Source organism: Rhinolophus ferrumequinum, chromosome 21, assembly GCF_004115265.2.
Source record: "Rhinolophus ferrumequinum isolate MPI-CBG mRhiFer1 chromosome 21, mRhiFer1_v1.p, whole genome shotgun sequence".
Lineage (NCBI taxonomy): Eukaryota > Metazoa > Chordata > Mammalia > Chiroptera > Rhinolophidae > Rhinolophus > Rhinolophus ferrumequinum.
The window spans coordinates 42,503,572-42,517,912 of NC_046304.1; the positions used below are offsets into that span (position 1 = coordinate 42,503,572).

Genomic DNA, 14,341 nt, shown 5'->3' on the forward strand with positions numbered 1-14,341 from the left:
TACAGGTCAATAGTTTGGGAAATAGCTTTCCTCCAAGTTTGGTTTTTATTTGTATCAATCCACCCTCATACGCCCCCGAACTCCCTCTGCAGCCCACTCTTGTGTACACGCACACATACACACACACACACACACACTCCTTGCTTCTATGAGTCATTTCCCTGCTGCTCCTAAGGGTGGGGAGGCTGATTAGTTCCACCCGGGCCTGGGGCTTCCTGCCCTCTGGGCTCGGCAACTTCTAAGGAGCCCCCAAGCATGGTGACCTGGACTCCATGGATGTCCCCCAAAACTTGTGTATGTACACCCTCTGCTACATACACATCTAAGCCCACCTCACCCGCCCTTGGGCAGATCCACCCCCGCACACAGGGCTGCCTCCCCCAATCCCTCACCCCTCATGCCAGCTCCTACCTGGGTCTACACTGCAAATGCTGGCCTCTGTTCGGCCTCTGCTCTCTCTCCGCCCCACACGTTTGCTCCTCCCAGACCACAGCAGACAGGCCGTTTTCCTGCCTTGGGTCCACCAAGATGCCAACAAGGGGACCGTGCAAAAGTGACCCTGACCCTGGAGAATTCCAGGGCCGACATGGCTCCTGCTCCATCCACCCCTAACACCTGCGGAGAGCAGGCTTTGAGCCCGGGCCCCAGGCCCCTCCCTGGCCCTGCGAGTTGGGGTCATGGTCTCCAGCACTAGGACAAGTGGCCCTCTTGCTGCCTGCAGAACCTCGGCCTATGACCTGAAACCCCCAAGAAAGGCCCTTCAGCCAGCCTGGCCCTGCCACTCGCCCGAAGAACTGTGCTTAGCTCCAGAAACGGCTCCAGAGATGTTTACTCACCAACGACCCTGGTAAAAGATCCTTCTCCAAAAGTAGGCTGATCGACAACTCACAAGCCTCAGAAAAGACAGGAGGCACCGGCAGATCTTACTAACACGTGAGCCCGGATGGACTCTGCTTCGCAGCCCTCACGGCAACATAGGCCAAGTGCAGACCCTCTGCCGCCTTTTCATAAGGGAGATCTCATAGGAAAACGAATACACCCCCTCCCAGCTGTGCAGGGCGCCCAGTGCTGGATAAGGTCGTCCTGCTTCCTCCTGGGCAGCCCCACCTTCTCACAGCTCCTTCCTGTTCTGTTACCACCCCGCCAAAAACAAGACTTTGATTTCAGAGTCACAGCCCCAATAATTAATGACTGGTTAACACTTGTGTGGAGCTGACTACTTGCCAAGCACTCATCTGGGCACCTCACAGGTCAGGAGCTCATTTAATCCTCACCGAGATCCTATTGTTATCACTCCATTTGACAGATGAGGAAACTGAGTCGCAGAGAAGGTCAGTAACTTGCCAGGGGTTATTTACATAGTAAACTGAGCCTGGAAGCCCGAAAGAGACATTGGCTCTTCACCACTAAGCTGTGTCACCATCCCAGTCTGAACTGGACCATGACCTTCCAGCACCTATAGGGTGGGGGTTTAATAAACCAGTTCAAAAAGAGAGCGGGGTTGGTGAATATTGTGGTTTTGCACTTTTGATTGGGCTCCTGTCAAGAGGGGGGCAGCCTGGCCTTGAAGGGGCATAGCCCGTGGGCTCCCGGAGCCCCTCCCTCTCCTCCTGCTGTCCCATCCCCCCAACAAGGGCTGTTGACTGAAAACTGCAGGGAATAAAAATAGCTGTTGCTGATGAGGCAGAATGGGGGCCAGAGCACATGAAAGGCCTGGGGCTGAGGCAATGGAGGTGGGAGGCCTGGGATCCCCCAGCCCCATGAGCGCCTTCTGGTGGAGCCCCAAGGAGCCCTGGCCTGTCTCGGCCACTGCAGAGCTGGGGACACCGGCCACAACCCTAGGGCTCCCATAGGAATCTGCTGCCTCCCCGCCGCCCCTCTGCCCAGGTCTCAGGAATGAGCTTTCTGCCCCCACCAGCCCTGCGCCCCGGTCAGCTCCTTCCCAGAGAGTGGTGGTCTTGGCCACTGTCCTGGACACTTACTAGCTGGTGGCCCCAGGTGAGTGACAGGACCCTCTGAGCCTGAGCTCTCCTGGTAAGAGGAGTGAAGGGAGTGAAGACTTGTACAACCACCTTCTACACCCCCTCACTTCTCCCTACCTGCTCTCTGAGGCCTCGGGCTCCGATTTTTCATTTCCCTTCAATTCATCTCCTATCACCTGGAGAGTCTTTCTACTCTTCCCTGGAACATCCAGTCCCTTCTCTCCTTTCTGGCTATGCCTCCCCAGGAACCTTCTCCAAACCCCACCCCCTTCCTGCCATTATCTACATTTTTCTCTGTTCTGGTGGCCAGAGTTGTTCCCAAAGGCAGGGACCTCGTTAGGACCATCCCCAGCTCTGGCCAAGAGATCTATGCCTTCAACATCCAACTTAGGGCTCCCCTTGGTCTGGGCCTGGAGTTGGGGAACAGAAACCCTGGCAAAGGAAACTGCTGGGCAGCCCTGACATTCAGGCCAGCCTAGAGCTAGGAAGGTGACCCCAAGTCCTGAGCCCCTACCGCATGCAGGTTCCCAACCAGAAATGACAAGCAGGACCAGGCTGGGATGGGGCCACTTGGGAAGGAAGGATCCTTAATTACCTTCCCAAACCCTGCTCAAGTTCCAGCCAATCCCTTGAGAGATGTCTGGAATGGAGATGAGGATGGACCTTTGGGTCACATCTGGGTCCCTGTGTTGTCTGCGCAGGTGATATGGCTTCAGTTACTAGCACTATGACCACAACTGCCCACACCACTGCCACACAGAGTGAGGCCTCCAGCTACAGACAGGGGACTGGGGATGACCCCAGAACAATCTGGAGGGTCCTGGAAGAACCAGCCCTCTCTGCCTCCATCCCCAGCCCTTCACACCTCTATCCAGCCACTGCTACCTCCAGGGTCTCCTTATCTTAACTCAGGGCCCCAGGCACAGTCACAACCTTGGTCATAGATGAGTGACAACAATACCCACCCCTGGCTCCACCCCACCTCTCTGTCAGTCTCTTCTCCTCTCCACACTAGCCAGACTGGCCTAAAACTCATTTCTAGCTCCTCTCCCCAAGCTGGCTCATTGTTAGGGGTTGCATTAAATGGCCTTCAAGGTTCCTTTGGGCTCTAACCTTCCCTGGTTGCGGGCTGATTGATTTCTGTGCAGGACCCCTGAGAGGGGGACATGTCTAGTCCCCACCTGAAGGGCCGCCTCCCACAGTGGGGCTCCATGAGCCCTCATCTGACCTGGCCGCCTGCTCTGACCCCGTGCTGGAGCAGGGGGACACTGTACTTACCCCAGTGGGGTGGGAAGAGGCTCAGGCCTCCCTCCCACACTAGTGCATTCCTGGAGAGCCCCAAACAGCCCTCACCCCCACCCTCAGGGCCCTGTAGATGGGACTTCCCAAACTTTTGAACAAATGCCCCTCTCTGGTAAGCGACAACCCTCACGTCCCCTCCGCCCTTCAGCTCCAAATGCCTCCAAATGCCTTCCCCCATCTCTGCTCAGACCATTCTACCTTCTCGGCTAGCCACTGCCCACCCTCCCTCCCAGTGTCCTGGGTGCCCAGCTCCGCCCTGGCACCGTACCCCTGCCCCCCTTCCTGCCCCACCTGGCCCTGAGTCTCCTGAGTCCCCTCCGTCTCCTGAGGCCCCATAGCTTTCTGGCCACTATGTGGGGTCACTCCTCTGGCCCCCTCCCCTTCCCGGTTTCTCCATGAAAGGAGCCCCACTGTGCCCCAAGCTGGCCAGAAAAGCAGGGTGGTGGGCAGAGCATGGGCAGGCAGCACAGCCTGAGAAGAGTCTTCTGCTGGCATCTCACAGATTCCTGTTTCAGCAGAGCAAAGAGGCCGCCCGCCACCCCCCACCCGGCCTCCTGCTGCTCTCCTCCCCCCAACACCCCTGCCTCTGAGCCGCTGCAAATAGGCAGAGCAGAGTCACTGTTTTGGTTCCTCAACTGTCCTCTCCTGAAGAAACACAGTCCAGTCTCTGTCCCTTGGGTCACCCCATGACCATCCGGAGCCGAGCCTTAGCCATTGGGCCATTTGTGACCAGAGTGAGGACCCTTGCTGTGGGTAGCGATAGCCAGCCAAGCAGGGGCACAGAGAGCAGATGACAGTGCAGAGGGTGGCAAGTTTGGGGACAGAGGGTCAAGGTACCAGGAGCTTCGGCAGGGGCAGCTGCAGAGCAGGGCCCGGTGTGGGCAGGACAGCGGTGCCTAGAGAAAAGTGGTGACTTCCTCAGAGCCAGGCTGGGCTTGGGGCCAGGGTGCCCTGCCCTTGGGGTGGCCTGCCCTTGGGGTGCCCGGTCCAGGCGGGGTGTGGAGGGGCGCAGTACTCACTGTTGGACGGGAGCGGAGTGATTGCTGTCGTGCCCACCTCGGGCTGGGGCTGGGACGCTGGGGGACTTGGACGGGGGGGCCGGGCCGGCGGGGACAGCTGCTGCTGCTGATGTCACAGGGTCATGAGTGAAACCTGAGGACTGGGCCAATCTTCAGGTGGGAGCCTCAGCCACACTTCCCTCACTGGGTGTGTTCTGAGCTCAGCCTGGGACCGCCTTGGCTTGGGGCCCACTGACCCAGGAGTGACAGAGTATGACACACTCGCCCACTCACACTCATACACATGCACGCTCACTGGGGCACACGTATGAATTCATACACACAGTTGCTTTCCCTCCATGACAAACGTACACAACTCATTCTCATACTCGAATCTTTCACATTCATTTCCAGAAGCACTCCCGTGGCACACAGTGACTCTCACACGCACACATACTCTGGTACACACTCATGTGCGCGCCTCCCCACACTACTGCTCACACACTCACACACTCTCAGCCATACATGTAAATCACCCTTCAGACATTCACACAAATCCTTCCGCTGCCTGTTACACTCATTCACACACGTGTACTGCTCACACCCACAGACACACTTAACGCTCACATCAGGCTAATTTATACATATGTATTATTACCGTGTTTCCCGGAAAATAAGACCTAGCTGGACCATCAGCTCTAATGCGTCTTTTGGAGCAAAAATTAATGTAAGACCCGGTATTATTTTAACATAAGACTGGGTATAATATAATATAATATAATATAATATAATGCAATATAATATAATATAAATAATATAAGACTGGGTCTTATATTAATTTTTGCTCCAAAAGACACATTAGAGCTGATGGTCTGGCTAGGTCTTATTTTCAGGGAAACATGGTAGATACATGTGGCCCTGTCCACTCTCCTGCCAGATGAACACAAATGTCACACATCATGGACACCAGGCTTTTATCAAGTCTACATCTGTGTGAACACACACCCACACCTGCAGTTATACTCATGCATTCATGCATTTCTATGCATGTTACTTATATCCATGCAGTTGTCTGCACCCACATATATGGCCCTGTCCACATTGCAAAGGGCCACCTATGTGTACCTATGGTCACTAGATTTTTATCAAGTGTATGCCTATCAGTAGGGGCCACACATCACACACCCGAACACACCACACCGCGCGCACACACACACACACACACACACACACACGAGCACGCGGCTGTCTTGAGGGTCATTTCTCTATCCCCATTCCCCTTACCCCATTGACTAGATATTTGTCACTCACAGCTTGGGGAGGGGAGGTGGTGAGAGAGGGATGAGGTTGGTTTACTCCCCCTCCTCCCCCTCCACTCTGGGACTGTGATGACCCCTAGTGGAGCAGTTGTGAAATGCCCCATCTCACAGCTTGCCCACCAGTGCCTGTGCCAGGCCGACATGAGAATCCCTGGGTGAGTCCAGAATCCTGTCCCCCAAAGCTCGCTGTGTCACTCTCCCAGTCTCCCATGCTCATCTCTGAGCCTGTCGTTTCTGACCACCAGAGCCCCGGCTGAGCTGAGTCCAGGACAGAGTGGACTTTGAGAAGTGCACAGGGAGGCCTGGGGAGGAGTGACCCTCTGTCGCCTCTCCTTCCAGCGATTCTCTGGGGACACAGTCTCAGCACTGTGGAGCCCTCCTTGCGGGCCAGGTCTGGCTGTGGTTTGAGAAGTCCCCACCAAGCCGGGACTTCCCACACCCCACTGCAGGGAGCGTTGCCTCAGAGGTGTGTCTTCGTGGTGTGAGCTCGGTGTTGTCGGTGCTGTTCTTTATCCTGCTTTGCTCACTGCCTTTTCTGACAAACACTTTCCATGTAGTTTTATTGCTAATGTGATCCAGTGTCTGCCTGTCCGGCTTCTTTGCAAGAATCTGCTGCTTCTAGCAGTCAGAGGAAAAGCAAACGTTTTGTCTCATATCCTTCCCAAGCTGCTCTTTGGGGTCGCTCTCATCACTCAAATTGGCCCTGTGCAGCTCCAGTTTTCTTTGCTGATGACCACTGTCTGGAACTCCTGGTCACTGTCCCCTTGATAGCACACTGCTCCCTGTCTGTGGGGTCTGGGGGAGAAGTGGTGGGAGGCAGCTGGCATTCCCTTTACGGCTCTGCCCTTTTGGTCTCTGCCTTGCCAGGGCCCAAAGCTCTACGGGGTAAGACTTTCTTTAATGAGGGATTGAAGTAATTGAAGGGAATTATAGCATTTGAACAGGCGGGGCTGCTGCATTCAGTTGTATTTAATTGCACACTGCACAACTCTGGGCACCAATCACATTTGTAATCATAAATGAGTGTATTTAAGATGATGCTTTCCTAGCAGATGGTAGCAAAACATCTAGAGGAAGAGGCTAATTTTTCTAATTTGCATAAGGTGTCTTTTGGATTAGGGATGGGGTTGATTGGAAAAATAGCTGTGTGTTATGTATGACTTTTTTTTCCATAGCCCAAGGAAAATGAATATCTCCCTCTCTCGATAACAATTTTCCTCCTTCCTTTGGGGGACGGCTCCTCCCCCACGCCAAATATGTGATTCTGGTGGGGCTGCTGATAACAGGACAGCCACCCTGCCCCATCCTCTTGCCCCCAGCGGTGGGTCCAAAAACTGGCTATTAACTCAAGGGGGGCCAATCGTAGTCCTCCCCGGATATTTATATGTATTGATACAAAAGAAAGATAATCTCTCTCTCCTCTGGGTTCTCTAAGCTTGTTTAGAGTAACTGAAGGAAGTCTGAAGGTGCCTGGGGTGTGTCTCCCACCAAGTGGAAGAGGCTGAAGGAGAAGGGAACGAGAACAACACACGCACACACAGAGTCAAGGAAAGGGAGAGAAGGAAGAAGGACTTGAAAACACCTTTTGACTCCTAAGCCAGTTAAACTACAGACCAGGTTCATCCCTGTCCTTTCCTGTCACAGGAACCAAAAAACACACCTTTTCTTTAAGCCAGTTTAGGTTTAGTTTCAGTCACCCATAAACAAAAGAATTCTGCAAAATAGAACCACCTTTCAGAAAACCCTGCCCTGACCCACAGGCTTGTCACATCCGGTCCCACCCCCCAACGCCCAGTGTGAGGAGTCAGGTTCTTCCCTGAGTCATTTGGTTGGAATGACTTTCTGTGCTCCCCCATGGTCAGTGGCACCCCAATTCCAGGGAGCCAGGGAGGGAAGGGCTCTGAGCTCCATCCCACAGCTTGATTGAATCTAGGTCCTCATCACAAGGCATCTCACTGGTGCGACCTAAGTCCCCAAAGTACCACCAGGGCCTGTTGGACAAACCCCCCCCCACAGCTCACAAGGATGACCATGATTTGCAGAAACAGCGTCATCAGAGCCTCCAAGCAAAAAAAAAAAAAAAAAAAAAAAAAGTAATTTCTTTACTGTTGTGTTTTCAAGGCTCCTTCTCCACACACGTCTGGGTAATCATGTAATTTTGCCTTTAGCTCCTTTCCTCCAACCCTCATATTCTAGCTCCTTCCAATTTGTGCCACTTTAGGAACTGAACCCAAGAAAAGGGCCCATTGCTGGTTTGTCTCTCTGCTCGGCACTTCATTTGTACCAAATTAATACTGAAATTTCCACTTGAATTTTTAGAAAGGGTCCTTTTCTCTCCTTTTCTGAGGATAAGAGGGGGGTGGCTCATTTTTCAGTTTCATGGTCTTTGAATAAACTCCCTTGATTTTATACAACCATTCCCCTATTAATAGACATTGGGTAATGTTCAATTTTCAACTTTTAAAAATAACACTGTGATGAACACATTTGATTAGAAATCTTTTCCGATGTTTAGCTTAGTCCCAGGAATAGATTTACCAAAGCAGCAGGGAGGGCTTTTGGTACATATTGTTTAGGGACACTAGAAAAAAAAAAAAAAAGCAACCCTCAAAATGAAAAAAACCAAAGATGCAAACAAGAGTCCCCTTTGAGAAAAAATGAAAAGGAAACAGGTGGAGTGTTCAGTGCCTCAAAGAAAACAATAGTAGGCAGGGCAAGTAGCCAGGGACTCAACCTCCTCCACTGTTGGACTGATGTTAGAACTTCTGTAAGAAAAGATAGCTCTGGCAGATAAGTGTGTGGTTTTCAGAAAAAGCTTCAGTTTCTTTTGACAAAGAACTCTGAATAGAAGCTGGATAGGTTTCACCTCAGCCCTTTCTTCCAACAAGTTTCACATAGGGTTAACAGGTAGTCTTGTAGCTGAGGTATTGGAAAAATCACCTCTTCCTGACTCCACCTCTTTCCACAACCACCTCCAGCCAGCTCTGGGCTTTCTTTAAAAAGATGAGGGTGGAGGCCTCCCTGCCTCCCGTTTTGCCTCAGTTTAATTCATTGACCGTTATAGTCCCAGATGAATTTTTTTCAATGTTCATTTCAGTATTTCACTTCACCACACATAAATTTATCCCAGAACTACTAGAAGAACTTTTCCTAGGAGTTTTCAGCAGCCTGGGGACAGACGTGGAGAAAGTAGGAGGCTGGTGTCTTCTTAGTCTGGATTCCCCCAAAGCAGAGCCTGAGACAAGGATTTGGGATCAAGTAGTTTATTTGGAAGGAAATCCCAGGAAGCACTGTAAGGGAGTGGAGAAGAGACAGAAAGAGGAGAAAAGCCAGTGGAGTGTGCATTCATGAGTGGGCTGTCGCTGGGACAACTGGGGCACAAGGCCCTGGGGATCACTGTGACACTGTGGGGAGGACCCCTCAGATTTGCCCCACTGAGGCCAGGAGGCTGGGGAGAGGCTCATCAACATGTGTCCCTATAACCACACACGAACTTCATTTCTTTAGCATTCATTTTGCTTTAACCCCAGCTAGCTTTGTTTAGCTTGACGGTTCTACGACTCCCTTGCATTCTTTGCCCAGATCCTCCTTCCTGTACGTATACTGTATGTCCACTCCTTTAAATTACTAAGCCCTTAGGACATGAGCTTCTGGTCAGCGGCAAACTCACCTACGAACAAAACTTCACTCTATCCACCACGACCAAGCTACATACCATAACTAAGCCACCAACTAAAATAAGGTTTTAGTCAAACAAAGATAACGTCTTGGCCTCAGTTATGTTTCAACTCTGAACTCAGGAAAGCAGAATGGCCCCACAGACCACATCCCCTGGGAACCGGACAAAACAATGCCTGACTGACACCAGGACCTGAGGTCCTGATCAATTGCCCCTGCCTTAGTCTCACCAATCAGCAGAGCCCACGACCCCAGCTCCCACAGCAACCACGATTAATGATATTTCCCATATATAACCTAGCCACGAGACGCCATTGGGGAGCCAGGTTTTTTAAAGCATTCGCTCACCTGTGTCTGGGCTTGGCGCTAATTCCTTAAATAAACCTTTACTTTCTTTGCTGCAGTCTCCTGTTCGTGTCCCTTTTTTGGCTTGGATGCAGCGCAGGCAAGTGGACCCTTTGAATTTGTGGTAGCATCCCTTAATGCTTCCGGGTTGTTTCTGGGATGACTTCAGGCCTACCCCACCTGTGGCCAAAAAATGCCCCAGGTGGAGAGGCTGTAGGTGAGGGCAGGGACCAATTGCAGGAGACCCCGGAAAGCTGGGGGATGTGGGCGGGCCCTGACATCTTCTCTGTATTTGTCCCACCTACACACACACACACACACACACACACACACACACACACACACACGAGTTTTAAAACAGAACTAAGCTCTTATTATACTTCCTGATTGTTTTGCTTAACTCTTTTGGAGTAATTTCACTTCAATAGATACGTTCTATACCACAGTTGTCAATGGCTGAATTCTATTCCATTGGAAGATACAGCCCCATCAGACATTTGTTCCTTCTAATTCTGGTTGACACAAACAAAGATATGAGGAACAAGATGAATCTCCCTAAAACATGGCTGTGCACATGGCGCCCCCTTATTTCGCTCCTGCTCAAAACCCACCAAGAGCTCTCCATTAACCACATGACAAAGACTAATTCCATAACTCGGCCGTGGAGTCTGACCTGTATCTGGAATTTTTCTCTACCCAGCTCCTTCAGCACAGCCAGTTTGACCCTGGATCATTACAGGGCCTGTCCACTCCTGCATCTGCGTCCTTGCTCAGGCTGTGTCCCCAGCCTCGGCTGCCCTCTCCCTCTCACACCGCTTGGCCCCAGCCCAAGGGATTCCACCTCCCTCAGAACTCCGCCCCTCAGTGAGGGAGTCCGCAGTTCTCCATGATCTCTCATGGTATGTCTCACCCATGGGGCACTTTGCACCGTCTTGTATTTATGCTCTCGTTTCATGGGTGTGTTTTCAGTTCCCAACAATGCTGGAACCAGCAAGGATACACTATTGTGTCTCGGTGTTTAGAAGGGTGCCTTGCACACACAGGCGAGGTACCTCCTCCGTGGAGGTAGCTGATGGTGAGCACAGGGCTTGGTTTCATCTTTCTCCCTGGATGAGGGTGGAGATGAAAAGACGAACCTCTGGGTCCTTCCCACTCACCAAAGGCCTGTGACCACAGTGCTGGATCTCAGCTTGTTGATGGTTGTTGAAGCTGTAAGTCCCACAAGGACAGCTAGCCTACTTCCCACAGGCCCCCGCCCCTGGAGACGGGGCCTAAGGCTCAAAGGAGGAGGTGGGAATGGTCTTTCTGATTTTAGACACTAGGACTGCCAGGAACAAAAGTGGACGGTGGGGGAAGGGCAACTCAGGGGGTGCTAATCCCAGCTTCCTGTCCGGATTTTCCTTGACTGCTGCTCAGGGTCTGTCTTAGGATGTTCACAGCTCCCAGAATAGATCTCTGCCCTCACCTGTTCTTAAGCAAAGACGACCTTGATAACTTCCTGTCAAAGAATGCATGCTTTGGTAATTTTTCCAGGAGGAGGAACGATATGGGGCACTGCTGCGAAATTCCCCAGGTTTTTCCACCTTTGACCAGCAGTGGCTCACCTTGACCAGGGACCAAGAAACTACAAAGCAGGGAGTCAAGGGGCTAGCCACCTGCTTCTGGCCACCCCCCAGCCTTTTCTCTGAACCTGGTTGGTGTTTCCTTCCAGGGTCTGCTCCAGAAACTACCCTTGGCTGGCAGGACGGCCCTGTCTCAGAGTGGCAGAGAGCAGATCCTCTGCCATTCTCACTCACCTGCCCCTCTCCTCTGGCCGAGCAGAATTCTCTATTCCTGCTTAATTCATTATCCCAGTCAATTGAGCTTTGGGACCTGAAAACTTGTCTGAGTTAGGGTCGGCCTCCCCAGCCACTCACTCGTTCAACTTAACCAGCGCAGGCCCCCGCGACGTCGGGTATTGTGGGAGTGGCCGGGAGGAATGAGTTGTGATACCCAGCCCCGGCGCAGGGGGCTTGGAGGTGGACATTCGGGAGAAAAACTGGCCTCCTGGGGTTTAGGTCCTGGGGATCCCGTGTCCTCCAAGGTGGAGAGAGGAGACCAGAAGGTGGCGACTTAATGCGAACGCTCCAGGCACCTGGAGCCGGGCATCTGCGCATGCGTGAGACACTTTGGCGTCTCCGGTGTCGCCAAGGTAACCCTGACCCAAGGAAGCGGCCATGGCCTCCGGGAGTGGAGGGAACTGGGGTCATTCCCCACCGCAGAGTGCTGCCCCGACGGTGAGGGCTGAGCCTGGGAGCAGAGCCTACCTTTACCTGGGAGGCTTGGGGGCAATGGCAGAGTTGGAGAGCCATCCCTGGGGGGGAGGGGGTGGTGGTGTGGGGTGGGAGGTGGCGAACTCTGGAGGGAGTGGTGAGGATGAGGAAAGCGATCCTAGCCAGAGAGAAGAGACTTGGCAGGGAGGCCATGGGTGCGCAGAGGGATGAACGCGGTCCCTACGGGGTTAGGAGGGCAACTCGCGGGGACGGGGAGAGGGGGCAGGAGAGGGCCGGAGGTTGGATCCCCATCCCTTCTTTTCCTAGACTGACTGAGTCTCCCCTTCCCCCAGCCCTGGGTGACCGTCCTGCAGCCCCTCCAGTGGACCGTCCCACCTCCACCTCCGCAGCGGGGTCGTGTCAAAGAAGGTGAGAGACTCAGGCTCCCTCCCTCTCTGCCCCAGCACAGTGTCTGGGCTTCAGAGCTGCACCCCCCACCCCTTCGGCGCCCTGGACCTGGGTGTGTGGGGGGGACACAGAGGGTGTGGGGAGGCCTGGAGCGGGCCTGCTGAACCCCTGCCCCCTAGACCTGCTGGAGCTGATGATGTTCCAGAACGTGCAGATGCACCAGCTGCTGATGAGTCGCCTGCTGGCAGCTGCGCTCAATCCCACACTGGCCTCCCGCCTCCCTCAGGTGCGTGGGCTAGAGGTGGGTCTCTGGGGCCCGCCGCGGGCAGGTCCAGAGGTGGGGATCCATTTGGGGTAGCCTCTTGAGATAAAGGACCAGGCGACAGAATAGCGGGAAGCCGCCCAGCATCCATCTGTCTGGCAGCTATTATGTGCCAGGCCCCATGTGAGCCTCCACCGGGTGATGGTGGGGGTCCCCAAATCCAGATCACTCAGGTCTTGTTTACAAGGAGGGGTCCTTGCAGTGTGTCCTCCCACTGGACTGCAGGCCCAGCAGAGCAGCACCATTGTACCGTGGGCCTGCAGGGTACCTGGTACTTAGCAGGGGCTCAACTGATGTTTGTTGAACAAGTGAATGAATAAATGAATGACTGTGAATACAAGGCAGCTTTGGCTGTGACTGGCACAGGAGAGGTACACCACCTGTGCGCTCACCTGGTTGGGGGATGAGGAAAAGCTCCTTGGAGGAGCAGGTGGCCTTAGAACCAGCTCTTGAAAACCAGGTAGGATTCTGAAGGTTGGAGGAGGTGAGGGGTATGTTCACCATCAGGCTGGCAGGAGCACTGCTGCCCCTCAAACCCAGGCCTTCAGGGGGCCCTGGGATGAGTGCCCCACCTCACTGATGGGGCATAGGTGGCTCCAAGCCCGGGGGTGAGGCCAGGGGCAGCTTGCTGGACTCCTACCCCAGCTCTGGAGTCACACCTGGATTCTTCCAGTCCCTGCTCAGCCTCTTATTAGCTGGGTGACCTTAGACAAATTGTTCAAGCTCTTTAAGCCTCAGTTTTCCCACCTGCAAAAGAAGGAATAAATGTCTCCAAAGTGCCTTGCTTGCATGTAGTAAATGCTCACACGGTAGCCATTTGATGATGTGTCTCTGGAGAAACAATTTAGAGCAACGGAGGAGTCGGGGTCGGGAGGTCCCGATCGTGTACCACCATCTCCCTCTCCTTTCTCACAATCTCCAGGTTTATCTGGAGGCTCAGCAGGAGGAGTGTGAGGAGGAAGAGAAGCTGGAAGGCTGGGAGGAAGGGCCTTTGGAGTTCCACCACCACTACCTGCCCTGCCCGGAGTCCACTCTGGGCCCGCTGCTATCCTGGCCAGTGCCTTTCCTTTCCCCTCCCCCACACCAGCCCCACTTGCAGGATGCCTCCAGGATTCAGCCCCGCCCTCCCACCAGGAAAAGGGGGGTGTAAGTGATGGGGAGAGGGGGGTTCTGGGTGCTGCCAGGGCCCTGTTCTGGGGCTGAGGGTGGGAAAGAGATACTTGTGGGTAAAACCCCAGAGGCGATTTCTGATGGGGCTATTTCTTTTCTTGTCCCCATTTCAGTATAGCTGTGCCACCACCCCCACCCCCCAGTGCCACAGGGACTGTGGGTGCAGATGTACCCCCGGCTTCAGGTAGGGGCTGGTGGGTGGGTGGGCATCAGGGCCCAGGCCTAGGAATGGGTCAGGAGGCCAGGAGGGTCATATTCCCTTGGGGGGGGGGTTACCTCTGTCACCTCTGCAGGCAATTGGCTTGTCCCTTTCCCTTTCTCTCCTTGGGGTCCACTGAGGTAGGAGGGAGTCAAGATGAAGGTGCTGTCTCCCCGCAGACTATTATGATGCTGAGAGCCTACCATGAAGACAGACGCTGGCCCAGGGACCCACACCAGCTTCACCGCAAGGCTGGCGACAGCCCTGGAGCCCTCAAGTACCCCTGTAGTGTCTGCAGCCACGCCTGGCAGCCCTTCTCCCACCTCAACACCAAGCAGGCCCTCTCCTCCCGGTGAATCAGTCCCA

General features: G+C 53.8%; 2 protein-coding genes across 4 annotated transcripts in view; one reads left to right on the plus strand and one right to left on the minus strand.

Moving 5' to 3' along the window:
- Positions 1 to 4,357, minus strand: part of SCN4A (sodium voltage-gated channel alpha subunit 4) — a 43,508-nt gene extending 39,151 nt beyond the window's left edge. The window contains exons 1-2 of one of the 3 annotated variants that reach the window (XM_033091018.1): positions 4,304 to 4,355; positions 4,122 to 4,180 (exon numbers count right to left, since the gene is read on the minus strand). The gene's annotated coding sequence lies outside the window, so the exon portion shown is untranslated. Of the gene's footprint in view, positions 1 to 836; positions 890 to 4,121; positions 4,181 to 4,303 lie in introns of those variants that run through there. The other 2 variants (XM_033091019.1, XM_033091020.1) reach the window with 2 other exon arrangements.
- Positions 4,358 to 11,816: 7,459 nt separating this feature from the next.
- On the plus strand, positions 11,817 to 14,295 carry PRR29 (proline rich 29). The gene is made up of 6 exons (XM_033091123.1): positions 11,817 to 11,900; positions 12,230 to 12,305; positions 12,464 to 12,570; positions 13,529 to 13,752; positions 13,890 to 13,960; positions 14,155 to 14,295. The coding sequence occupies exons 1-6, from the start codon at positions 11,841 to 11,843 to the stop codon at positions 14,181 to 14,183; spliced, it is 567 nt and encodes a 188-aa protein (XP_032947014.1). The 5' UTR covers positions 11,817 to 11,840; the 3' UTR covers positions 14,184 to 14,295.
- Positions 14,296 to 14,341: the final 46 nt, after the last annotated feature.

Coding starts and splice junctions, on each gene's coding strand:
- PRR29 (XM_033091123.1), top strand. CDS start 11,841: ATGGCCTCCGGGAGTGGAGGGAACTGGGGTCATTCCCCACCGCAGAGT. Junction 11,901..12,229: donor CGCAGAGTGCTGCCCCGACG/GTGAGGGCTGAG, acceptor CCCTTCCCCCAG/CCCTGGGTGACCGTCCTGCA. Junction 13,753..13,889: donor CCCACCAGGAAAAGGGGGGT/GTAAGTGATGGG, acceptor TCCCCATTTCAG/TATAGCTGTGCCACCACCCC.